General features: G+C 41.8%; 1 protein-coding gene across 2 annotated transcripts in view; it reads right to left on the reverse strand.

Annotated features, from left to right (window-relative positions):
• The window catches only part of prkcbb (protein kinase C, beta b), a 165,227-nt gene that overhangs the window by 4,855 nt on the left and 134,368 nt on the right, over positions 1–26,004 (reverse strand). Inside the window, exon 17 of one of the 2 annotated variants that reach the window (XM_036589600.1) lies at positions 12,433–16,097. The exons of the other annotated variant lie outside the window; for it this stretch is intronic. Within the exon in view, the coding sequence (XP_036445493.1) occupies positions 15,930–16,097 (168 nt within the window). The 3' untranslated portion in view covers positions 12,433–15,929. Of the gene's footprint in view, positions 1–12,432; positions 16,098–26,004 lie in introns of those variants that run through there. 2 annotated transcript variants of the gene reach the window in all.

The raw sequence follows: 26,004 nt of genomic DNA on the forward strand, positions 1-26,004 counted from the left end.
TTTATAGAGTTTATTTATATGATTTAGTGGTCGTTCTGCTTTATTTAGGCTGTTCGTTAATTTGTGGGATTTCTCTTCATGCGGGCTTCATCCCGCTCCCGCCTGCATAGGGCTGGTTTCCCGCCCACTCAGCACACAGCATTGAAAATTAGTCCTGTGCCACAAGATACTCTATACCCTCCTCAGATGGTGAGAAGCGGGAAATGATCAACCAACTTCTAAGACTGAACTTTGGAGGTGTGTCTGCAGATTCTTTGAGGAACTGAAAGTGAGTCTCCTGAAAAGAATGGAAGCTGGAATAAAGGTAGAGAGTGACTCACTGAACACTCTCTGTGTTTCTCTAAGAGAAGGTTCTCCTGTGCGAGTATGGTTCCTGTGAATGTGTTCCGTCCAGCGGGGTCAGTAATGTCAGAGCAGCATGACGGTGAAGAGGTCCGTCTAATCACACATACACACCGCGCTCTCACACCGCCTGATTAGGCTAAAGGCTAAAGCATGAAATCCAGGTCACATGGCCGAAGGTGACGCTGCTGTAATAAAGCGACTCGGTCAGTTTTGCTTTCAGCTTCACTAATTCGGTTTTCTGGTCAGCGCTGAGCTGGAGGGAATAAGACATGGAGAATATTTATAGCGCTCTCGCTGCGCTGCATTAAAACAGCGCGTGGTGAGCTCAGTGACCTCGTGATGAAGAAGAGCTCGGCCCTGTAAACATCCCCAGCGCTCAGTCAGCGGCTCCAGCTCTCTCTTACGAAGTTAAGAGGAAGTCTGAGACAGACAGACAGACGTCGAAGAGAACGATCCACCATCTACAGCTCACACAGGACACAACCCAACAACAACAGCCCTGTTTATATCACCCCGTTTAGAAACTGTTATCCAGCTTATATTCTCTTCTTATTTCCAGATATTTGTCCATACACTTATCCCGCTGTTATCGAGATATTGACACCATTCCTACTCTGGAATGTTCAGTCTGACTGGGAATGGTGTGCTTGTATACAGCTTTTTGATCAGACGTACAGTTTTCATACAATCTGTTATATTATAATTTTTTTCCCATAGAAATGAATGGGGTGTAAAAGTGGCGCATCGATCTACTGTATTTCTGCTTGACCAGTTTCACATACACTCAGGACAGGCCCTCCAGCATCAGTTCAGTGTTGCTGACCTGCTCTCATCACTCATCTGTTTGACATTTTTTATCCCTCTTTCCTCACATAGACTTACATTCATTTTCACCCACAAACTAGACATATACTTTCCTTTGACTGACAGCCACCAAACTGCATGTTCTCACTCAGGGCAGGTCCTCAAGCTCTAATCCACAGCCACGCTGACCTGCACTCCTCTATGTGTCGCTGTTTCATCACTCGTTCCTCCCATAGCATCCCATTCATTTTTAACAACACCTGGCCACCACTTAGCAACCTCCTAACAACCACTCAGTAAACACCACATACACCATAGCAACCTTATCAACCAACTCTTATACCATAGCAACTGCCTAGCAACGCCATACCAACCAAACCTTATACCATAGCAACCGCCTAGCAATGCCTTAGCAACCAACTTGTATACCATAGCAACCTCCCAGCAACACCTTAGCTACCAACTCTTATACCATAGCAACCACCTAGCAACGCCTTAGCAACCAAACCTTATACAACAGCAATGTCTTAGCAATGTTTAAGGAACCAACCTTTATACCATAGCAACCCCTGAGTAGCAATAGCAATGCCTGAGTAACCAAATCTTAAACTACCACAAATGCCTAGCAGCACCTTAGCAACCAACCCTTATACTCTAGCAACCTCCAAGCAACGCCTTATCAACCGACCCTTATACCATAGCAACACCTCAGCAACCAACCCTGATAGCATAGCAACCTCCTAGAAACACCTTAGCAACCACATCTTATACCATAGCAACCTTATAGCAACACCTTAGCAACCAACCCTTATACTATAGCAACCGCCTACCAACACCTTACCAACCAAACCTTATGCTATAGCAACCACCTAGCAACACCTTAGCAACCAACTTGTATACCATAGCAACCCCCCAGCAACGCCTTAGCAACCAACTCTTATACCATAGCAACCACTTAGCAATGCCTTAGCAACCACACTTATACCACAGCAATCTCAGAGTAATGTTTTAGGAACCGACCTTTATATCATAGCAACTGCCTAGCAACACCTTAGCAAACAACTCTTATACCATAGCAACACCTCAGCAACCAACCCTGATACCATAGCAACCTTATAGCAACACCTTAGCAACCAACCCTTATACTATAGCAACCGCCTAGCAACACCTTACCAACCAAACCTTATGCTATAGCAACCCCCCAGCAATGCCTTAGCAACCAACTCTTATACCATAGCAACCACCTAGCAACGCCTTAGCAACCACCCTTATACCACAGCAATCTCCTAGTAATGTTTTAGGAACCGACCTTTATACCATAGCAACCGCCTAGCAACACCTTAGCAAACAACTCTTATACCCTAGCAGCCGCTTAGCAATGTCTGAGTAACCAAATCTTAAACTACAAATGCCTAGCAACGCCTTAGCAACCAACCCTTATACTCTAGCAACCTCCAAGCAACACCTTATCAACCGACCCTTATTCCATAGCAACGCCATACCAACCAAACCTTATACCATAGCAAACTCCTAGAAACACCTTAGCAACCACATCTTATACCATAACAACCGTATAGCAACACCTTAGCAACCAACCCTTATACTATAGCAATCACCTAGCAACACCTTAGCAACCAACCCTTAAACCATAGCTACTAACCCTTATACCATAGCCACTGCCCTGATACCATAGCAGCGTCCTTGCAATGCCTTAACAACTGACCCTTACACCATAGCAACCTCCTAGCAACATCTTAGCAACTGACCATTATATCATAGCAACTGCCTGGCAATACCTTAGCAACCAACGCTGATACAATAGCAACTATCTAGAAAGACCTTAGCAACGGCCTGTATACCCTGGCAACCATCCAAAAAAAAAAACATAGCAACCGACCCTTATACCATAGCAACCATCTAGCCATGCCTTAGCAACAGACTATTATACCATAGCAGCCTCCTAGTGAGAGGCTTAAGCTGTTCACCCTGCAGTTTCCTGGTTGTATTAAAGCCCTAAGTGGCCTCAAAGCTCCTGTTTGCCTCACTGACTGTGTCACTATGTTCCTACATTCTGCTCTCCAAACTCCCAGAGTAACTACAGAAACTACACACACAGCGGAGAGACGACCTGCTGCTCTCACACTGCTGAACTGAGGACTCAGCACCGCAAAACCTTTCAGTTTTTACTTCAAATAATTAAAATGAATTAAAATGAAACAATAAAATGTAAACGTAAACCTCTTTTTGCCATTTCTTTTTCCAAACATCTGCGCAAATATCCTGCCAAAATTGAAAATGAAATGCCTACATTTGTAATTTGATTATTCACATGAGCACGGGTCATCAGTGACAGAAAGAAAACTACATTTAAAACTGCCGTTTGTCATTTCATTTTAGTCGTTATTCTGGTTTTTCATGGCCGAATCTAAAATGAAAAAGCTAACAGAGAAAAGAAAATCCAAGCTTCTCTTTGTCTTTTCTTCATGAAGTGCAGAATACGAGTCAAAACTAAAATCAAAATGCAGTGTTTATGTTCTTATTTATTTTTCATAGCAATCGGCTGCATATCTGACAAAATGAAAACGAAAATGCAAAATGAATAAATCAACAGCAAAGTGACCGTTTGCGATTCAGTTTTTGGCGTCGACACGCTTTTTGGCCAGATTTGCCTCCCATACAGCTGCACGGGCCAGCTGACCCTACCTTGAGGGTAATTTGTAAACAAATGTTTTGTTTTTTTTGGTCTCTTTTTAAAAAGAAACAGAACTTCATAAATAACACTAACATATGAACATGCTTAGATTCTGGAACATTCTGTGTCTCTCTCTGTCTCTCTCTCTGACTCTATCTATCTGTCTCACTCTATCTGTCTCTCTCTGTCTCTCTCTCTCTCACCAGCCCTCACAGTTTTCCTTTGCCAGTTGTTGTCATTGTGGCAGCGTTTGCCGATGGCCGGGCACTGAAGAGACGGTGCACCACTAACGTTTCTAGACGTGTGCTCCAGAATCGGCCCGGCACACGCGGTCAGTCCCGGGTTTTCGCCAATCATTTTAGACGGCCCTAAATTAGAAACAGCACTGCTGCTGAGTAAATACTGTAATTCAGTCTCTCTTTCTCGCTCTCTCAGAGACCCCCCACACAGAGCGGCCCACCAGGAACTGTCCCGGTCCTCTCGATGGCCAGTCCATCCCTGCTCTGAAAAACACTAATATTACAATAAATACAAATTATACTGACTGACTGAGAGAGCAGTCACTGTGTCCTTAACACATTTTTGTTTGACATTTTTTGTCCGGATGTTTTTTCCTGGACAGACGATCAAAATCCGGGAAAATCCTGGACGTGTGACGACTCTGTCAATCACACATGCTAATGTTGCTAGAAATGAATGGAAGCTGGTAGCCATCAACCAGCATGATTCACATTCAAACAGCTACATCAGCGTTTCTGCTCTATTTATTCATTTATGTGTTTATTTATTTTGGGCATTTTCCCCAATTTAGTCTAGTCCAGTTCCACACGCTAGCCAGGTCCCACCCAGTCACCCCAGCGCTAGGAGGGTGAAGGCTAGCGAGAGCGCCCTCTGGGTCCTGTGAAGCTCCTCTGCATCTTTTTGAAAACCTGCTAACACAACCTAATTGGAGCTCAACACGCTTGGAGGAGAACGCTAACCGCTAATTCTGATACTTCAGCTCAAGGCCCACGCTGGCTAGCATTACTATGGTATCCCAGGTGGTTGCCAAGGTGTTGCTAGCTTGTTGCTATGACATCCTAGATGGTTGCTAGGGTGTTGCTAGGTAGTTTCTGTGGTATTCCAGGTGGTTGCTATTGATGTTGTTAGTTGTTGCTATGGTGTCCCAAGTGGTTGCTAAGATGTCATTGCTAGTTGGTTACTAAGGTATCCCAAGTGGTTGCTAGGCTGTTGCTAGGTGGTTGCTATGGCATTCCAAGTGGTTGCTAGAGTGTTGCTAGCTTATGGTACCCCATGTGGTTGCTAGAGTGTTGGTATGTTGCTGATAGGGTATACCAAGTGATTGCTAAGGTGTTGCTAGGTGGTTACTATGGTATCCTAGATGGTTGCTAGGTGTTGCTAGGTAGTTGCTATGATATTCCAGGTGTTTGTTAAGGTGTTGCTAGGTGGTTGCTATGGTATTCCAGGTGGTTGCTAAGGTGTTACTAGGTGGTTGCTATGGTACCTATGATACCTCAGCTAAGGTGTTGCTTAGTGGTACTGTTTAATCAAACCAAATGACAGATTATAGACGGTATATGTTGTCTAAAAAACGAGACACACTTGAATGTGACTATTACGTAATTAATTAATTGATTATTTTTGGTTTTCACTGACTTTGAAAGTAAAAGATTAAAAAAGTATACATCAAAGTAATTAATTATTTTAATGTTAATCACAAGTTGCTGCCATTAGCTAAACTGTTGCTATGCCAACCAAAGAGACTAAAGTGATTGGTGGAGTGAGATCACGTCACAGAGGCTGAACGTGCTGCAAAAAGTGACACCTTAACAAGTGAAATTATCTTAAATCTAGCTGATGAATCAAATATTTCTCACTTTGAGATTGTTGTAAATAATCTTACATATTATAAATATCGTAAATATTATATATCGATTAGATGATTCACTTGACGAGAGCCTTTCTGCAGTGTAATGTCGTGTACGAGTGTCTTTGGTCTGATCCTGTCTGTGTGATCTGATCACTCTAATAAGAGAGGATGTCTGAGACGTCCTGGCAGCCACAGAAGGAACACAGAGCTCCAGATGGAGAGACAGTAGAGGAGTAAAGCTGGATGTGTGTCCTACCTTCAGTCCACCTGGAGACTCTTCACGACCACAGCACACGGACACACGCGCCACCGGACAGTCACTACAGGAGCCGAAGCTCAACAGCAGGACGGCGCCGAAATGGCCCTGGGTAACCGCAGGGCGGGTAACACCTACATCCAGAGTTCCTGACCTCCTCCTGAACTCTGCATTTTCAAAGCAGCTTCAGAGCCGAGAGGTCTGAGGAACACAGTCGGACTGGGAACTACATTCAGCCCTGGACCTTTGTCTGGACCACTGTTTCAACCCTGGTCCTGGAGGCCCACTGCCATGCACTGTTTAGTGTTCTCCCTGCTCGCACCACAACTGATCCCACTGACCAGCTCAAAAACAGCCCAGTATTGAGTTAGAGTGGCAGGAAAAGCGCTACAGTGTGCAGAGCAGTGGGCTCCAGGACCAGGGCTGAGAAACACTGGTCTAGACCAGCCCTCTACACTGGTTCTCCAACGGGTTCTTCACAACTACACTGAAAAAAACAAGTAAAATTATTTAAAAAGGAGTCAATAAATCTAATATTGTTTAAACTGTTGTAAGCTTAATTTAAGATTATTTAACTTACATCCAAACCTTTTTTATTTGTTTTAAGGGATTTAATTAAGTAAATTTATCTCACTATCTTGGCAGACAATTTTACTTAAAATGATCCAAAACAAGTAAATAATGTCTAGAAATAAGCTGGATAATCTTATAATCAGCGCACAACCATCTCAAAAAGGGAAGCATTGGACATATTGACTACATTTAGATCATTTTACTTGATGAGATACTGTGTTTTGCAGTGTATGAACACTCCAAGAACCGTTTGCATGCTTAAATGGTTCTCTGCACAGTGAAACGATGGAGAATGTGTTGTATATGGTGCTATGTAGCACCAAAAAGGGTTCTGCTACTGTTATAATGTCAAGCTTGTAACCCTTTTTGGTGCTATGCAGAAGCATTTTCAAAAAGGTTCTACATAGAACCATATACAACACATTCTCCATCGATCTGAAGAACCATTTCACTGTGCAGAGAACCACTGAAGCACGTGAACTGTTTTTTTTAAGTGTTCTTGGTTCTAAATAGAGCCATTTCCTTTATTAAAGAACCATTGAAGAACCATTTTTGACTGTGTGCAGTCACAGTGACGCCACCACTGCTAGCTGGTTAGTTAGCCAGGCTGAGTGTGTGATTAGCATTAAGCTAACCATCTGTAGCCTCAGTTTACAGTGAGACTCTGACCTCTGACCTCTGAACTGACCCCTTCTACACTCCAGCTCTGCGGTTCCTCGCTCTGATACCCAAACACACTGTGCAGGTTTGTGCTGTTCTCTGCTTCTTGTTCAAACATCCTCCATGAATTTTCTCAAAATTAAACACAAATACAGTGTTTAATGTGTGAAACCCCCCCTGGTGTTCGGGGGTCCCGTGATGTCTGTCTGCTAACTCTCTCTCTCCGTAGCAGCGCTGATGATTCAGTGTCAGTAAATGTTAGTTTTATCAGCTGTTCTTCTGTAGAGTCTCTGTTCTAGTGCGGTTCTGCGCTCTTCCTCACAGTAACTGAGATCTTCCTCGTCTCCTCTTCTGTAGAGTCTCTGTTCTAGTGCGGTTCTGCGCTCTTCCTCACAGTAACTGAGATCTTCCTCGTCTCCTCTTCTGTAGAGTCTCTGTTCTAGTGCGGTTCTGCGCTGGATTTGAGGGTCTGTTTTTCTAACAAACAGCAGAACGTCATAATACGTTTATTTTCAGGGACCCACAAAAATTTGAGACATTTATCTACAGTCTGGTTCTTCAAGGGTTCTTCAGTAAACACAATGGTTCTATATAGATAAACTTTGAGCTCTATGCAGAATTTTCATGTTTATACAGTTCTCCGCATGGTGAAATGGTTCTTCATGTGTTGTATAGGGTTCTATATAGAACTTTTTTGAAAATGCTTCTATACAGCATTACAAAGGGTTCTGCTATTGTGACAATGTCAGGCTTGTAAATTTTTGGTGCTCTATAGAACCATATACAACACATTCCCCATCAATCTGAAGAACCATTTCACCATGCAGAGAACCATTTAAGCATTTCTGTTACTAAAGAACCCTTGAAACTAACTGAACAGGTTCATTTTTAGTAGTAGCAGAGTAAGATTGTGCGTAAAGTGTTTTTCCTGAGGTTTATAAGCCAGAAGATGAAGGTGTTGAGGTTCTTTTCACTGTGTGTTTTGTAGGGATGTAATGATACATCATACCATACTGCACAGTATCGTTGTATCATGAGCAGCATGTTAGCTTGTATCTAGAGCCGTTATATTAGCACTTTTATTTCAAATATTGTACTTTTATCACATTGAATGTTCTAATGGGCTGAAAATGGAAACAGTAACATATTGTAGGGTTCTGCCACGGGCTGGCGCTGGCGCCTGAGCCTCAGGAGGTGTGGCTCATGGTAGTGCACGCCCTCCAACAAAGGGCCTCATTAATGTTGTAGTTGTGAGTTTAAATCATGTGTCTGTGTTAATGTGTCAGTCTGTGTCAGAAAGATAATACACTTAAAAATGATGGTTCTTCACGGGTTCTTTAGTAAACAAAATGGTTCTATATAGAAGCATTAACATTCAAAGAACCAGTTCCAAGATTAAATGGTTCTTTGCATTGTAAGAGCGTTCTTCAGATTGATGGAGAACGTGTTGTAGATATATATCTACATAGAACGTCTTTGAGAAGGGTTCTATGTATCACCAGAAAGGGTTCTTCTATTGTTATGATGTCAGGCTTGGTACAATAGAAGAACATTTTCTGTACTAAAACCCTTGAAGAACCATCGTTTTTAAGTGTGTGTATATAAGAGTTAGCTTCTTATTGTCTTATTAGACTTATCGGTCAGTGCTGTTCAGTGTCCGTTACAGACAGGTGTGGTGGACAGGTGAGATGGGAGACTGAATGAGGTAGTGGAGGGGTTCTCCTGCAGGGGTTCTCTCTGTTCTAGCACACCTGATCTCACTCATATGAGTATTTTTTACATTTGGACACTTTTAATAGTTAATTTAGTTCAGTTATTATAGTTAGTTACTTGTAGTATGAATAGATTCGTTACAGTGTGAATAGTTCTGTTATAGCTAGTTTAGTTAGTTATAGTTAGATAGTTGTAGTATGAGTCATTTATTTATAGTTATTTATAGTGTAAATAGGTTAGTTAGTTAGTTGTAGTATGGATAGTTATAGTTATAGTTACAGTATGAATAGTTTTGTTATAGTTTGTTTGGTTAGTTGTAATAAGAATAGTTATAGTTATAGTCTGATTAGTTTTGTTATAGTTAGTTTAGTTAGTTATAGTTAAATAGTTGTAGTATGAGTCATTTATTTATAGTTATTTATAGTGTAAATAGGTTAGTTAGTTATAGTTAGTTAGTTAGTTGTAGTATGAATAGTTATAGTTATAGTGTGAATAGTTTTGTTATAGTTAGTTTAGTTAGTTAGTTGTAGTAAGAATAGTGTATACCTATAGTGTGAATAGTTATAGTTATAGTTATAGTTATAGTGTGAATAGTTATAGTTATATTTATATTTATAGTTATAGTGTGAATAGTTTTGTTATAGTTAGTTTAGTTAGTTAGTTGTGGTATGGATAGTGTATAGCTATAGTGTAAGTCGTTCAGTTTGTTATAGTTAGATAGTTATAGCATGAATAGTTATAGTTAGATTTTTATATATGTTATATATAATATAATTAACTTCAGTTTCTACACTGATAGATTCTCAATGGTCTAACAAGTTCCACTGTAGTTTGTTCTTTAAGTGAAAGCATATCTATGTTCCCAGGGTTCTATATTCCCAGGGTTGTGTGTTCTCAGGGCCCTATGTTCCAGATGTTCTCATGATTCCATGTTACTAGGATCCTATGCTTCCTGTTTGCTGTGAGCTGTGAAGCTGCAAGGAGCTTCAGGAGGACACGCTGATGCAGATCTGCTGCTGCTGGTTCTTCACCAGATGTGGAGCAGAGATATGAGCGAGTCATGTAGCACCAAAACCGCCCGGGGGGGGCAGAAACAGGAGAGAGAGAGAGAGAGAGAGAGAGAGAGAGAGACTCGTTGAGTTCCAGGTGTTCATCTGGTCCTGCTTTAATTCCAATCTTGATTCTTTAATTTCCTCCTCCAGTAAAGGCGCCACGCTTTTCAGGAAGCGGCGGATTAGCCGCTAGCTGATGTCAGCGCGGAGCAGAACAGCGGCGGTATCAAACGCTGACCTGCTTTCTGCTGATAAGCCACTCTCACACTGACTGAGACTCATTCTAATTCAGAATTAATTAGCGCTCTTGTGCGGAGGGGCGCTACAGTACACACATCGCAGATAAACGAGAACAACAAAGTTTAAGAGATTATTGGGACAGAACCGAATGAACGTTCAGCACCACATTAGCCCTTCGTTGCGTAACTCCATGCGCTGTGGAGGATTAGCAGGAGGAATTTAACAGCGACGGCCGGTTTCTACTGCAGCGTTTTAAACGCTGCTCGTCCAGCAGATGATGACCGAGTTCAGAGTCGACGCAGCGTTTATTCTCCACTCCAGCCGACGACGCACTCAACGATCAATACTCTCAGCACGTTATGAGGTCTAATCTCTCTGCTGTTCACACCATCATGGAAATCTCACATGCATGTTATTTTAAACGTATACGGTGAGTTGCTCTGCCCAGGCTCCGCCCACAAATGTGTTCTCTCATAGCTAATATTGTGAGGCTGGAATGCTGGTATAAAAATCCCATTCAACACAATGAGAAACTGAGGCTTCGTTCACACAGCAGGTAAAAGTGGCTCAGATCTGATCTTGTTCCTCGTGTGAGACACAGATGTGTGTCTGTGTGTCAGTGTGAACAGATAAACACACCGAATCTGACCTTTTCAATTCTGATCTGAGACGCTTTCATATGTGGTACTGAAATCTGATACGTATCCGATCTGCGGCAGTGAGACTCATGCGACTTTTCGTTAACCCGCCCACTATTCGTCATAATTTCGCGCTGCTGAGACTCATAAACATTTAGCTGATGTTTCTGTACCAAAAAATTAGAAGAGACTCATCAAGCCGCTCCGTGTTCACAGAGGTTTCGAATGAAGCGGCCGAATGGGCCAGAGGAGGCCGAGGCTGCAGGGTCAAAGAACCGTTTACAGAATCTGAGGACGCCAACCAAAGAAGTGACCGCGCCCTTTTTACGGCGAGCTGAACACATTCTGGGTGATGAGCCCAGCTGTCAGTCAGTGAAGCTTCATGATGCTCCTGTGATGCTGGTGAAGATGAAGCTGATCCTCCGGGAGCGACTGGCGTTCGTTGGCGGTCGTGATTGTTTCCCTCTGGATGAGCCGTGAAGCAGCGTGACGCCCTGTTCTTTTATACATGAGGGTCAGTTTAGGAGCTGATCTGTTCAGACTGATAAAACAGATCACATTTAAAGATAATCTGAACAGCTAAAACAAAAAAATCAGATTTGGTGAACAAATCAGATTTGGGCCACTTTTACCTGCTGTGTGTTTACTTATTGCTGTTTGGGGGAGGGGCTCATTATCGCTGGGTTGGGGGAGGGGCTCATTATCACCACATTAGCACATTACAGAATGAACCAATCACCCAGCCCCACACACAGCGCCGGGAGCGGAGAACTTCCACACACACAGCAGGCCCACCAGAGTTCCATCAGACCACCGATTTCAGGAGGACCAGATATTGGTTCTGTGTTCCGCTCCTGGGCTCGAAAACAGCTTTAACAATCGACCAAACATACCGAACTCACAGAGGAGGAGAACCTGGATCTGGAAAAAAAGTGCTAGAGTGAAAAACACCCTAAAAGTTGGTCTTGTGATCTACGATTTTTCATGAATGAATAAGCGACTCTAAATGTAGGTATTGTGATATAAACTGAGTCTGTTCTACAGTTTCTCATTAGGCTGAATGAATAACTGACTCTAAATGTAGGTATTGTGATATAAACTGTGTCTGTTCTACAGTTTCTTGTTAGGCTGAATGAATAACCGACTCTAAATGTAGGTATTGTGATATAAACTGAGTCTGTTCTACAGTTTCTCGTTAGGCTGAATGAATAACCGACTCTAAATGTAGGTATTGTGATATAAACTGAGTCTGTTCTACAGTTTCCCGTTAGGCTGAATGAATAACCGACTCTAAATGTAGGTATTGTGATATAAACTGAGTCTGTTCTACAGTTTCTCGTTAGGCTGAATGAATAACCGACTCTAAATGTAGGTATTGTGATATAAACTGAGTCTGTTCTACAGTTTCTCGTTAGGCTGAATGAATAACCGACTCTAAATGTAGGTATTGTGATATAAACTGATGTAAACCGGCTGATGAGCGAGACTCTCGGCTTTATCCAAACACAACACAGAGTCAGGAGTAACACTTTTAACAGGAGCTCCATCAGGATCTTAATAAAAACATAAACAAACCAAAAACAAACAAGTACAGCTTCCCATTTTATTGAAGGTATAATTTTTTGCTTCTGGAAAATACTTTGGCACATTAAAAAGCATCTGAAAAAGCACACACAGCTGTCAAAGCACTCCCTGTTACACTGATATATGTCTAAAGGTCTAAACTAGATTATGGAATCACAGTTTCAGTTAATAATTCATGCACAAAGCGCTTTCCATTCGTCTATATATGTATCTCAGAATGCATTATTGGTAAACACATAAATCATCTAGTATTATTTCTAGTAATGTTTTCTGTGTACAATACTGACCACATCTACTGCATACAGGTTAACAACATTTGACACAGTTTTATAGGATTATTTGTCGTTTTGAAGATGTTTACAAAATAAATACCAAAGCCCTCTGATGCAGCACAATTTTGGCAGAAATGAAAAATGCTTTTTTACACTGAGATACTGACCATAACCAGAGATGTACTGGTTTAAAAGCTAGATTTCACTGCACTGCTGTGAGCAGTCTGACAGTAAACTCTGCTCCAGTGAGATTTTCACCACCCTGAAGTCCTGAAGGTGAAGATTGGATGTGAAGCACCTGTGGTTTCTAGCAAAAGCCACTGAAATTTCGGCCACAGCCAGATGACCAACGGATATCCAGCGTCTCTGTGCACATTAGGGCCCCGCCGATAAGAAAACTGCCACCGATACCAAGGCCGATTTTAATGAACTCTAAATTCCAATGACCACTAGTATCAGCCCACGTCTTTGGGACCTGACCGGTTTTGTTTTAGTGACTGAAAAACTCTCATAAGCAGGAATATGGACCAGCATAGTTTTAAGGCCTGACTGATCATTTTAATGAGCTAGAAAATGTGCTGACTGATAATATCAATAAACTATAGGGCTTAATCTAATACAGAGACCAGTAATCCAATAAGAGACCAATAAGCTAAATATTTCAATAACCAAAAACATTAGACGATGTGATTCTGTGTGGAAATATTAAACAGAACCCAATGGTTTTAGTTTTAGTAATCAGTGCGTTGCTGACCGAAACCATGCAATTTTTATTGTTACATTTCTGAAACTCAGACAGCAGAAACTTGATATTTTGACCTTTTTAATCAAGAGAAGATGTAAGTAGGTCTAATTAATCTAGCAGAAACGCTAAACACTCTGTTTAGTGCTAAACAATAGCGTAGTTGGGTCTGCGTAACGATGTTTCCCTGTGGTGCTCCTGTTATTGCTAGAACGGTTCCTGTGTTTGACCCTCTACACTCCAACCCAAACCTGCTGACTCACTCTGTCTGATCTCCTCTGAGAAACAGTCGAAATGTGGGAATTCTGATTCAGTGTAATCCTTCATATCACAGCTGATATCATAACGCTGCTAAACAGACAGTCGAGCACTAATTTGCGCTGAAACTACAGCCACACTGGTGCTACACGGTGGCGCCGTATCAGGATCTGAATGTGTCGGAACGTCTTTGTCTTCATTCACTGCCGTCACAGCCTGATCAGTGTAATTACACTCCGCTCTGCTCGGAGCTCCCAGCGTGATCCGTTCCCGCTAATCAGTCCGGCATCTCCCAGCTGACGGTCCTGTTTCTCAGTTCAAACTCCATCATCCAGGCTGCCCTCTGATTGGTCAGCTCTTACAGCGGCACTACGTACATTCGGGGATTCGGGATTTAACATCATTTTTTTGTCTGATTTTTATGACAGTGTCCTCAGTTATTTCGACAACTTTAAAAAGCTAAACAATATCAGTCGATATAATTTTACATGGACATATTATTAGTATTATAGTATCAGTATTATACCGACTCCTGTAGCTTCAGTTAAACAGAGCTTCTGAACGAGAGCTCTACAATCCTGGATTCTATTAGAGCGAATACAGCTGGGCTTCAGCCTGCGCTACTGTGGACGGGTCAAAGGGTCAAACTGGGAAAGTGGTTTTAATGTGATAAATTATTAACGTTGCTCTTTTTTAACACGTTAACTTTGATAGCATTAATAATTATATTTAAATAGCACAGCAAAATGACAATAATAACTCCAGATTTCTAAGTACTGAGACTCTGCAGGGCTGAGTGAACCCTAATGTGGTTCATTTGAGACACTGCACAAAAGATCTCTTATCAAGTGAAAACATATTAAACATAGTTAAAATATCTTATATTTATTATTATGAGACTGTTGTAAGAATATTCTAAGATTATTCCACCTGTTTGTACATTTTTACTTGTTCTGAGTCATTTTATCTGGTGAAAGTGTCTTATTGCATTGCCAGATTGGTTCATTGTTTAGATAAATAACAAAGATAATTTGGTTATTTAAATAAATAATGTTTAAAATGATCTGACAACATAAGTTTCAGAGGATCAAATTACATAAAATAAGTACAAAATGTCTAAAAATCTTATAACATTATTATAACACTCTTATTGAGGGATATTAGACATACTGACTAGATATGAAGATGTTTTCAGTTGATGAGAGTTTTTTGCAGTGTACACTGTTCGGAGTGGTCAAAGGTTTCGTCCGACCGCAGGCTGATATTAGCAGTGCCCTCTGTTTCCTCTCACCGCTCTGCGTCTCTGGGAGGAGGTAGCGCTGTTGAACATGTTAAACACGTCTCAGCCCGGCTGTGAAACCAGGCAGGAGAGGTTACACACGAGAGAAGGTTCACCAGAGACCATCGAGAGGAGTCCCACCGCGTGGAGGTCTGAGAGGGAGATGGACAGCTGGCTCGAGCGAGAGAAACAGATCACCACAGACAGCAAGACGCATCCAGGCAAGCGCTGTTAGAAATGCAGATGCATTCTGCAAACATCACCTTCACACATGCTCAACCACTCATCTCCGTCATCAGCCGGTCGGTACGAAGCAAATCAGTGTGCAGGAGAAACAGGCCTGGCCTTCCACGCTATCGAGCTCGTCTAATACATACTGGAGTTGCAATGGAAGCAATACTCATGCACAGCTCATCTGCTCGTGGATGAGAACTCAAACAGGCAGACGAAACGAAAGGTAAACAAAAAAGGAGATGGATTCTCAATGAAAACAAAACCATCACAACATCACAAATGCAGTGAGCCATAGTGCAGCAAACCCTGGACATCAGTCATGCAGCCTGGAGGAACCTAAAGGTTTTAATTAGCAGGACAAACAACTAAGCTGACTAGGGGACTTGATTCTAGGCCATACATGGAGAAGACCGAGGATGGAGAAAGAAGAAGAAAAGCCCAGACTGAGAAGCCGCTGGGTTCAAAAATACATACACATTCAGTAAGTTATTAAACATCAGACTAACTAGCTATTATACCAAAGTATTGCATGCATCTAAGTATGCAGTCGGTTAAATATTGCCACATGACTAATTATGCTCATATGCACCACAGCCTCGTGGCCTCTAGGGGGCATACGCCAATGGAAATGAAAGGGGGCTGTCTGGAATGAGGGATGAAGGGGTTTAATGGTGGTTCTTGACTGCCACGGTGGGGTCTGGGTGCTTTGTGGGAGGTTTATGGTGGGGTGTTCGGGGTTTCCATGGCAGCATAGTCGGGGTTTATGAAGGAAAAGCCCTCGAACTCGTCTTGGTCGAGGTTCATGATGACCTCCTGGTCTGGGGGAGTGAGAACCGGAGGATGACGCGTGAAAAAACGGTCAAAGTTCTCTGCATCCCGGCCACACTGCAAGAGGGAGAGAAAAAAAACACAAGAGAAGCATGTGATGGATGGAGGGAGGAGAACATGGAGGGAGAAATAAGAACACAAACATGTGGAGAACAATGAGAGAACAATGTGGGTGATGGGTGAACGTGAGGAGGCTGATGGAGGGTCAGGACAACGGCGAACAACATAAACAGGATGAAGCATGAAGCACCTGAACAGCTACACTGAGACGTGAGTATGTGCTTCTGACGGTCACGGTATGTTAACGTGTCGGTAGCATTGACAGCACCATCAACAGTACCTGCAGATTTCAAACCTGAGTCCAGCAAAGGACATTTCTGTGGTTTTACAGCAAAAACAATGACAGCTAACGAGCACTTTAGAGGAAAAGGATATGTTTCATCACCTTTCACACCAGCCGATTACAAAATCAGCAGAAATCTTACAACCAAAAAAGTTGGGACGCTGTGCAAAGTTTAAAACAAAATGCAATGACAGTTGAAACCCTATATTTAATTGAAAATAGTACAAAGACAGCATATCAAATGTTGAAACTGAGAAATTATATTGTTTTTTAAAAAATATTTGGCCATTTTTAATTTGAAGCCAATAGCACGTTCCGAAAAGTTGGGATGGGGGCAACAAAAGGCTGGTAAAGTTGTGTAATACTTAAAAAAACACCTGGTGGTTGATTGACAACAGGTCAGTAACATGATTGGGTATGAAAGAGCATCTCAGAGAGGCGGAGTCTTTCAGAAGTAAAGATGAGGAGGGGTTCACCACTCTGTGAAAGACTGCACAATCAAATAGTGCAACAATTCAAGAAGAACGTTTCTCAACATAAAATAGCAAAGAACTTCTGTTTTTCATCATCGACGGTACAAAATATCATTAAAAGATTCAGAGAATCTGGAGAAATCTCTGTATGTAAGGGACGAGGCCAAAAACCAGTATAAGCTAGCTGTGATCTTTGGGCCCTCAGACAGCACTGCATTAAAAACAGACATGATTCTGTAGTGGAAATCACTTCATGGGCTCAGACACACTTCTGAAAACCACTGTCTGTGAAAACAGTTCATCACTGCATCCACAAATGACAGTTAAAACTCTAAAACGCAAAGAAGAAACCAAATATAAACAGGATCCAGAAACACTGCCACCTTCTCTGGGCCTGAGCTCTTTTAAAATGGACTGAGGGGAAGTGGAAAAGTGTCCTGTAGTCCGATTAATTAGCATTTGAAATTCTTTTTGGAAATCATGGACACTGTGTGCACAGTTCAAAAGCTAGTATTCATGATGGTGTAGGGGGGCATTAGTGCACATGGCATGGGTGATGTGCACATCTGTGAGGGCACCATTAATGCTGAATGATATACACATTTTCTGGCAACATACGCTGCCATCCAGACGACGTCTTTTTCAGGGAAGGCCTTCATTATTAACTGGCCTGCCTGCAGTCCAGATCTGTCACCACTGAAAACATTTGGCACATTATTAAATGAAAAATACTGCAAATGAGCCCCTGAACTGATGAGCAGCTGAAATCCTGTATCAAACAAGAACAGGAAAACATTTCACTTTCTAAACTACAGCAGAGTCTCCTCAGTTCACAAACACTTACAGAGTGTTAAAGAAGAGGTGATGAAACACAGCGGTAAACAGGCCCCCGTCCCAACTAACGTGTTGTTAGCATCAAATTCAAAATGGGCACATATTTTTCAAAAAACAATAGAATTTCTCAGTTTTAACATTTGATGTGTTGTCTTTGTACTATTTTCAAATAAATATAGAGTTTTAATGATTTGCATATCATTGCATTTTGTTTTTATTTACATGTTGCACAGCATCCCAACTTTGGAAGTGGGGTTATAGAAAACAATATGTTCCGACATGACAAATGAGCAGAAAGCAAAAAAGAGAGGTGTGATTTTGGGAACAGAGCAAATCCAAACCTTCCAGGACCATCTGGAGAAGGACGTCACTGTAGATTTCCCTCTCAAATACTTTGCATCTGGCATACAAACCCATCAACACGAAGAGAGAGAAACAAACTGAGGTAAAAGGACCAATAAACAAATCTGCTGGAATGCCGCACAAATCAACATTGAGTTTTCTTAAAAACCCATTTTTAAGGACCCATCTGAGATTCAGCCAATAAAAACATACGTCCTTCAATATAGGCTGCATCTCAAAAGGGTCCCTACCCTACTATAAAGCACTACGGAAGTTCTGAAACTACATCCTTCAAAAATTAGGTTGTTCACGAGTTTCTTTACTACAGGCAGCAATTACACATAAAACTTTGACCATCTGAATGTTTAAAGGTTAAAATGTTCTTCTCTGTGATGGAGAAACTGTACATAGTTCTTTAAAGTTGGTGGTAAGCAAGGATGCATTGGTTCCTACTGTCGCTGCGCTGCTGCTGAAAGAGACAGATGAGGATCAAAACTATGAAACCTACTTTACTTACAGCTGTACAGAAGAGCTTTTCTGACAGGGAACTAAACCTCCACTGCAGCGCTGCTCGATCAGAGATCACTGATATAGCAGAGCGAGAAAACGACCTTCATTAACATCAGATAGAGTTAATGATTCAACCGTTAAGGTTCATTACACTCATTTACACTGACAGATACTTCATTCTGAGTAGGTACTCAGTGTGGTATCAGACTCGGTATCGACGAATACTAAAAAAAATTTCTCATAGTCTGAAAAAAATGTAATCGATGCATCTCTAGGTGTAACCATTAAAGACAGCTGTATATACAGTGGCAGGCAAAAGTTTAGGCACCCCAGGTCAAAATTTCTGTTACTGTGATTAGCTAAACAAGCAAAAGATGACCTGGAGCTGTATTACAGAAACTTCCTTTCTTTAGTCTAGAGAGACTTTTCACAAATTTCTATTACAGAAGTAAATCTGATCTTAATTCAGGATATTTTTCTTATCTTACAGCATCTCATCTCCAGTTAGGAAATCTTAAACTACTCGAGAATCATTGAGAATCATTGCTAAGAGTGTATGACTTTCAGACCCAAATAATCCACTACATCGTGCAGAATCCCTATTGGCTTTGTATCACACATGTAACTCACTGTTGTAAAAGTCATTATTTCATTGCCTACACTGAGATTCAGCCACTGAGTACCGGCCAGTACTGAGTCTGATCCAATATTTGCATTCTGGTAGATGATACAGCCACAAAGCGCACACATCAACCACAGTACAGTCACTAAATAAAATCCAATTTTACGATAAGACGATAAGGCAATGTAACTGGATATTGCTGATGTTGGACAAGTAACTTGATGGTGATGTGTAAAAGGGCATAATCACTGTTTTGGTAAAAGAACTAAGAGAGAATTACAAATTGCCTATGTTATTTGTCTCTGCTACACGCTGTAATGCTGGCTTTACTGCACAGATTCCTCTTCATTTACTTTGTGTGAATGGAATAGAAATGAATGCCAATGTGCTCTGAAACGTCAACCTCAAAGTGACTCACTGCAGTAAAAAACGAGCTAAAATGACTGAAAGTTAGTGTAGAGCAGCTATTTTAACTCTAACCTGGAGAGAAAGTTCCTCTGATCCTTGTCTATGGCTGATGCTCTCAGAAAAAAAGTAATAAACAATATTAAATGAAATGTACACGTAATGTTTTATTCACTTTTAGTCTTAAAATATTGCATAATAATGGGGTCTTTAAAGCTGTGGTAGACTAAACTCCCCACTGTGTCTGTTTTCTGTACAGATTAAGTGCTGAATTATGAAAATGTTGCTGTATGTTCGCCTTGTTTTTCGCCTTGCGGTCTGAAGTTTCTCCAGCAGGGAGCGCTGTCAGCATGCAATTTGCCAGGAATCTGCATCACAAGAAGCTCATGAACACGTTTGTGGTGACGTTTATTATAACAACAGATAAAGTCATTCTCAAAAGATATCCTATTTTCAATATCCTATTTAACGTGAGTTTTATTAAATACCGAAAATAGAAAATATTGTGCTAATTCTTTTCAGATGTCGCCCAGGCCTAATTCACACTGCAAAATTCCACGCTGCAGTTTATTATCTTCTGAAAAGGATCGGAACTGGATTATATAACCAATACTGGTTAATTAAAAAGTCTTTATCAGCTCTGATATCAGTCTTTCAGATCAGATGGGGACGTCTCTAAGAGAGGCCACCACACCGCTCTGTAGGGCTCTACAGAAAGTCCACTGGAGCTGAAAGCTCTCCAGATTAAACCTCCTCTCATTTAGCGGGCAGTGAGTGAATAGGCTAGAGCTGAATGACCCTGTTCTCCTGACCTCACCATTAGCCCAGAATCTCCTGCATAGTGCTCCAGCGGCCAGAGACGGAGCTCTAGGAGAGTATTCACATGGAAATTATTTCATATACAGGAAGCCCACTCTAATATGTATTGGTGTACATGCTTCTTGTGGGAAAAAAAAAATTCCCTCATGGAGAGCAGCCAACTGTCCCCACAACCACGTGCTTTCCTCATCCTGGGGGGATTTGGACCCTACAAAGAGATAAATACACACTCACACACACACTGTAGCATACTGAATAGGGGTCTAAAAGATGCTCTGAGCCCTGCACTGACAAATGCAAATGTGCATCAGGGTGAGATGAGTGCAGGCAAATGCATTAAATCACACTCAGAAGCATCTGTGTACATCAGCCACTCCAATTTAAAAACAATTAAGAGTCCAGTGGAGCGGCCGGCTGCCCCGCTGCCCTTCTGTAACCGCCTTAATATTTCATCTGAAAGTGATTATGGAGGCTGTGACTTACACTACCAGCCAAAAGCTTGCAATCAAATCTTTCCTTAATATAAAACCAATTTGGTTGCAGATGAATGTACAAAATGACCTGAAGCCACTTCACAGATCTCAAATAATGCTAATGAAACAAAAAAGCTGCAAAAAACAAAGGGTCAGTGGTTCCTCAGACTCAGTAGGGTCAATTCTTCCTCAGAGTTAAGTTTTTCAGACTCTGTAGGGTCAGTGGCTCCTTAGATGCAATATGGTCAATGGTCCTTCAGACTCAGTGGAGTCTATGGTTTCTCAGACACAGTATGGTCAATAGCCCCCTAGACTGAACATGGTCAATCATTCTTCAGACTGATTGAGATCAATAAGTTGCAGACTCTGAAAAGTTAATGGTTCCCCAGACTCGGTAGGGTCAATGATTTCCCAGACTCACAGAGTAAATGGTTCCCCAGAATCCACTGGGTCAATGGTTCACCAGACTCAGTAGGGTCCATGGTTCCGCAGACTCGGTAGGGTCAATGATTCCCCAGACTCGGTAGGGTGAATGATTCCCCGGACTCATAGAGTCAGTGGTGAGTGATCAATTGCTCTTTACACTCAGTAGGATCAATTGTTCTTTAGACTCAGCAGGGTCAATGGTTCCTCAGACTGAGTAAGGTCAATAATTTGCAGACTTAGTAAAGTGAATCGTTCCTCAGATTCAGTAACATCAATTGTTCTTTAGACTGAGCAGAGTTATAGGTTGTTCAGACTCAGTGGGGTCAGTGGTTCTTTAGACTCAACAGGGTCAAGGATTCCTCATACTCAGTAGGGTCAGTAGTTTATCAGATGCAGTAGAGTCAGTGGTTCCTCAGACTCAGTAGGCTCTATGATTTCTCAGATTCAGGAGAGTCAATGGTATATGGCTTCTCACACTCAGTAGGGTCAATGGCTCCTAGGGTCAGTGGTTCTTTAGATTCAGTACAGTCTATGGTTTCTCAGGCTCTGTAGGGCCAATGGCTCCCTACACTGAGTATGGCCAATCGTTCCTCAGCCTGAATAGGGTCAATAATTTGCAGACTCAGTTAAGTTGTTTCCCAGACTCAGTATGGTCAATGGCTTCCTAGACTTAGCAGGGTCAATCGTTCCTCAGACTAGGGTCAATAATTTGCAGACTTTGTAATGTTAATGGTTCCTCAGACTCAGAATGGTCAATCTTTCATTAGACTGAGTAAGGTAAACAATTTGCAGACTTAGTGAAGTTAGTGGTTCCTCAGACTTTGTGCAATCAGCTGTTCTTTAGACTCAGTAAGATCAATTGTTCTTTAGACTTAGCAGAGTCAATGGTTCCTCAGAGTCAGTATGGTCAATAGCTCCCCAGACTCAGCAGGGTCAATCATTCTTCAGACTGAGTAAGGTAATAAGGTAAAGATAAGGTAAGATCATTTGCAGACTTAGTAAAGTGACTGGTTCCTCAGCCTCAGTAAGGTTACTGGTTCCTCAGACTCAATAAGGTCAATAGATTCCCAAATGAAGTAGGATCAATAGTTCCTCAGACTCAGTAGGGTCAATAGTTCCTCCGACTCAGTAAGATTACTGGTTCCTCAGACTCAATAGGGTCAATAGATTCTCAGATGAAGTAGGGTCAATAGCTCCTTAGACACACTAGGGTCAATAGTTCCTCAGACTCAATAGGGTCAATAGATTCTCAGGCTCTTCATATAACATGATCCTCATATGTTTCCTATCAAAATGCTCCGTTATCTTCATCACTACTTTCCAAAACCGCTGCAGCAGCTTCAGCAGCTGTAAACTCTCTGCACGCCGTTTCACATGAGTCTCCGATGTGGACTGAATGAAGAATGAAGGGTTTCCGGCGTGATGGTCAGTCCTTAGTGACTTCCTGAGTGTCCATTGGTCAGTTTCACACAGAATGTAGACGGACACACCAATCCACCAGTTCCACACGGTGAGAGGCAGATGACGTGTATCTCAGCCCCTCTTCATAGGCTCATAACTCCGGATGTGAGTCTCGTATGATCTCGAGATAAGATGGAATGGAAAGGGCGACTCTACAGATTCAGGAAGTGTCTGAACTGGATTTCTGAGCTGGATCATCACAAAGATACAGACACAGATATAAAAACAGGGAATTTGACATGTGGGCAAATTTATGGACCCCAGAGGGTTAATTGTACTATACTAAATTCATAGCAGTATTATATGCTTGAGGTACATATGGATTTTATACAAAACGTTTAAAAATAGGTTGGACCCCATTTTGTGGTCCATGACTCTAGCACTTCCTCTTCAGCTCCAGAAACTCGGGCGAAAGCTTTTCAGTGTCCTCATAGATCCGGCTGTCCACTGTGATTAAGATCCGTCGCCAGGAGAGCGTTTACTACAGCAGGACGTGTGACAGCAGCGCTAAACAATGGCCATTTACAGCTCCACACAGACATGCCTGCCGTGTCTCCCCTGCAAACTCCCTCTCCACCTCTGCTCTCTCACTCTATCTCATCCTCACACTCTTCCGGCTTTTCCAAGAAAACGCAGCGGCAGGCTTTTCCCTCATCTCCCCACCCACTCATATCTCAGACAGGACTGCAGCAGAGGGGATGAAGGAGAGAGAGAGAGAGAGAGAGAGAGAGAGAGAATGATGTCCTTTTGACCAGCAGGTGTGGAACACAGCTCTCTCACACACTAAAGTGGAAAATGACAAAAAGAGCACTGGGTCTCTTTCCTCCCGTCTGTATTTCTATCGCTCTGAATTTTTGTTTGTCTTTCCATTTTTCTGTCTGACTTTCTGACACTCGACTACACACACCAGAACACCATCCTGCTGAGATGAAGCCTGCAGCACTTACAAGGACATCACAGAACCACATTAGAGCAAGAAAGGAGAAAGAGAAGAACCTAATAATAGGGCTGTCACTACCGATTATTTGAGTGGTCGAGTAATCAAGCAATTGTTTTGGCCAAATAATGAAAATGTATGGACGTTTGAAAGCTTGGCTAGACATTTACGGTAAATGTCACGATGTACAACATAGTTTTACAGTGATTTTTTGATAAGGTCTAATTCTAAGAATATTATTGGAGGAGCCTGTTAGCCTGTTGGCTGTTTGCTGAGTTGTTCGGTTTAGACGTCAACTACAGTAATAAGTCACTTGGGGGCGTGCATTACTGTGATTTTATTACAGGGGAAGGCCGTTCTTAGGCACAACGCAAAGCAGAGTAAAACCTCTGATACAATCACTGTAACGTGTGGCCTATAGTGGCTGATGGCTTTCATAAAACGGCTCCAACATAAAATATGATAAAATACACAATTTATCAGAAAATAATTTATTGTCAATAATTTCAACATAAAGTCAACATAAAGAAGTATTCTGCCAAGAAATGTAGCTCCTTTAGCGTATGGTGTCGTTGCTAAGCAACCATAAACTGCTGAATGAGGAGAGAAACGTTTGGTTGCCCATCGCTGCACACCGCGGTCATTCCATGAACTTGTTAACATTTTGTCGTACAATAATGAACATATTGTTTAATACAAAAACATTTGCTTTATAAGTACTTTTGGTTACCAAATTACAACTGCGAGTCTTTTTTAGCTAACGGTGCCTCTCTTCTCACACTAGGGCTGAATCTCAAACCGTTCCCTGCTCCTTACACAGTGTACTGTGTAGGAATTTAAATACTGGATCCTGCAGCCCAACAGTGATTACAAGTAGTCATTTGGGATCCACACTCGACACATAGTCACTGTTTGTCTGCAGAAGCTAGAATTTCTAAACTTCCCTAGCGCACTATTCAGGGAGTACGGAGCCGTTTGGGATTCAGCCTGGGTTTGACACAACTTCTGCCTGAAACACGGACATTTGAAGTGTGTAAAACATTCAAGTGACATTTTTAGACTTTTATATTGCAGTTTTACAGTTAATCAAACCGTAAGTGCTTTAATTCAAGCCTGTGATATTAATGATGGAGATGTTGAGCATTTTGCTGTCTTTTAGCATGTTAGCTAGCTGACCAGCCTGGTTCTAGATAAGAAAATAAGCTGAACCGACTTCTTACTTCATCAGTACACTTGGTGCTCCATGCAGGCAGCATTAGAGTCGCAGATTATTCATTAACAGCACAAGCGTTTTTAATGCCGTGGCACAGTGATACAGAGTTCACTTAGTTGTAATGAGGCGGTTGATGTGCGTTTATCTTGTATTTTATGGCTATGAACGTGGCTCAGCCAATCAGATTTTACGACCGGAACAATCTGTTTAATACATTTTATCAAAAACTTTTTACTTCATATACTTGTAATTTGTAACTATAAACATACATGCGTTTGTGAGATCCTGCTGGTGTGGGTTTCCTCTCTTTCAGTGATGTTCACAAATACAGTTTAAGTGCTAATAGCGCCCCCTCATGGAGAATCTTCAGCCTGACAAGCACGGCTTAATAATGACTTGCAGATACTGTGTTTATCATTCAAACTGCAAATGAATTACAAAGCTGAGTCATCGAGAATGAAAATTTGAACTGATTATTGTAATCGAGTAATTGTGACAGCCCTATCTAATAAAGCTCTCTAAAACACTCCGAAACCTTTCCACAGACCTCTTCACCTGAAGAAGCTCTTTCAAAAGGAAACTGTTCTCCAAAACCTTCCACACTGAGCTGATATACATCCACCCTCCGTCGCTCCGCCACTTACACTCCGAATGTCCCTCAGACACTTCTCATTCCACTAAATGACCACATTTATAGAAGGATGTAGAAGTGCAGAGAGTCTTTACAGCAGCAAGACTGTGGATTCAGAACCGCAGAGTACGCAAGAAACACCTTTACATTACAGTGCATGAGACCAGAGGGAGCCATGAAAATAATAATAATAGTGATAATAGCAGCACAGGACGCGTGAGCATGCAGAGCACAGAGCACAGAGCAGCGGTCCTGCAGAGGCCAAATACCTCAATGTCTACATATGAACATAAACATGAACTGGAACACGCGCTCTGTGCTGGAGGCCACAGCTGCACCGATAGCATCAGTGGAGCTCAGCATCAGCAGAGCTTACAGTTTAAAGTCAGTTTGAAATCATGAATCATTCTCCGTCCAAAATGTGATGAGACTGAAACACTTCCACACAAGGAGTCGCTAACATGAACACACGCAG

This window comes from Colossoma macropomum, unplaced genomic scaffold (genome assembly GCF_904425465.1).
Source record: "Colossoma macropomum unplaced genomic scaffold, Colossoma_macropomum, whole genome shotgun sequence".
Taxonomy (NCBI): domain Eukaryota; kingdom Metazoa; phylum Chordata; class Actinopteri; order Characiformes; family Serrasalmidae; genus Colossoma; species Colossoma macropomum.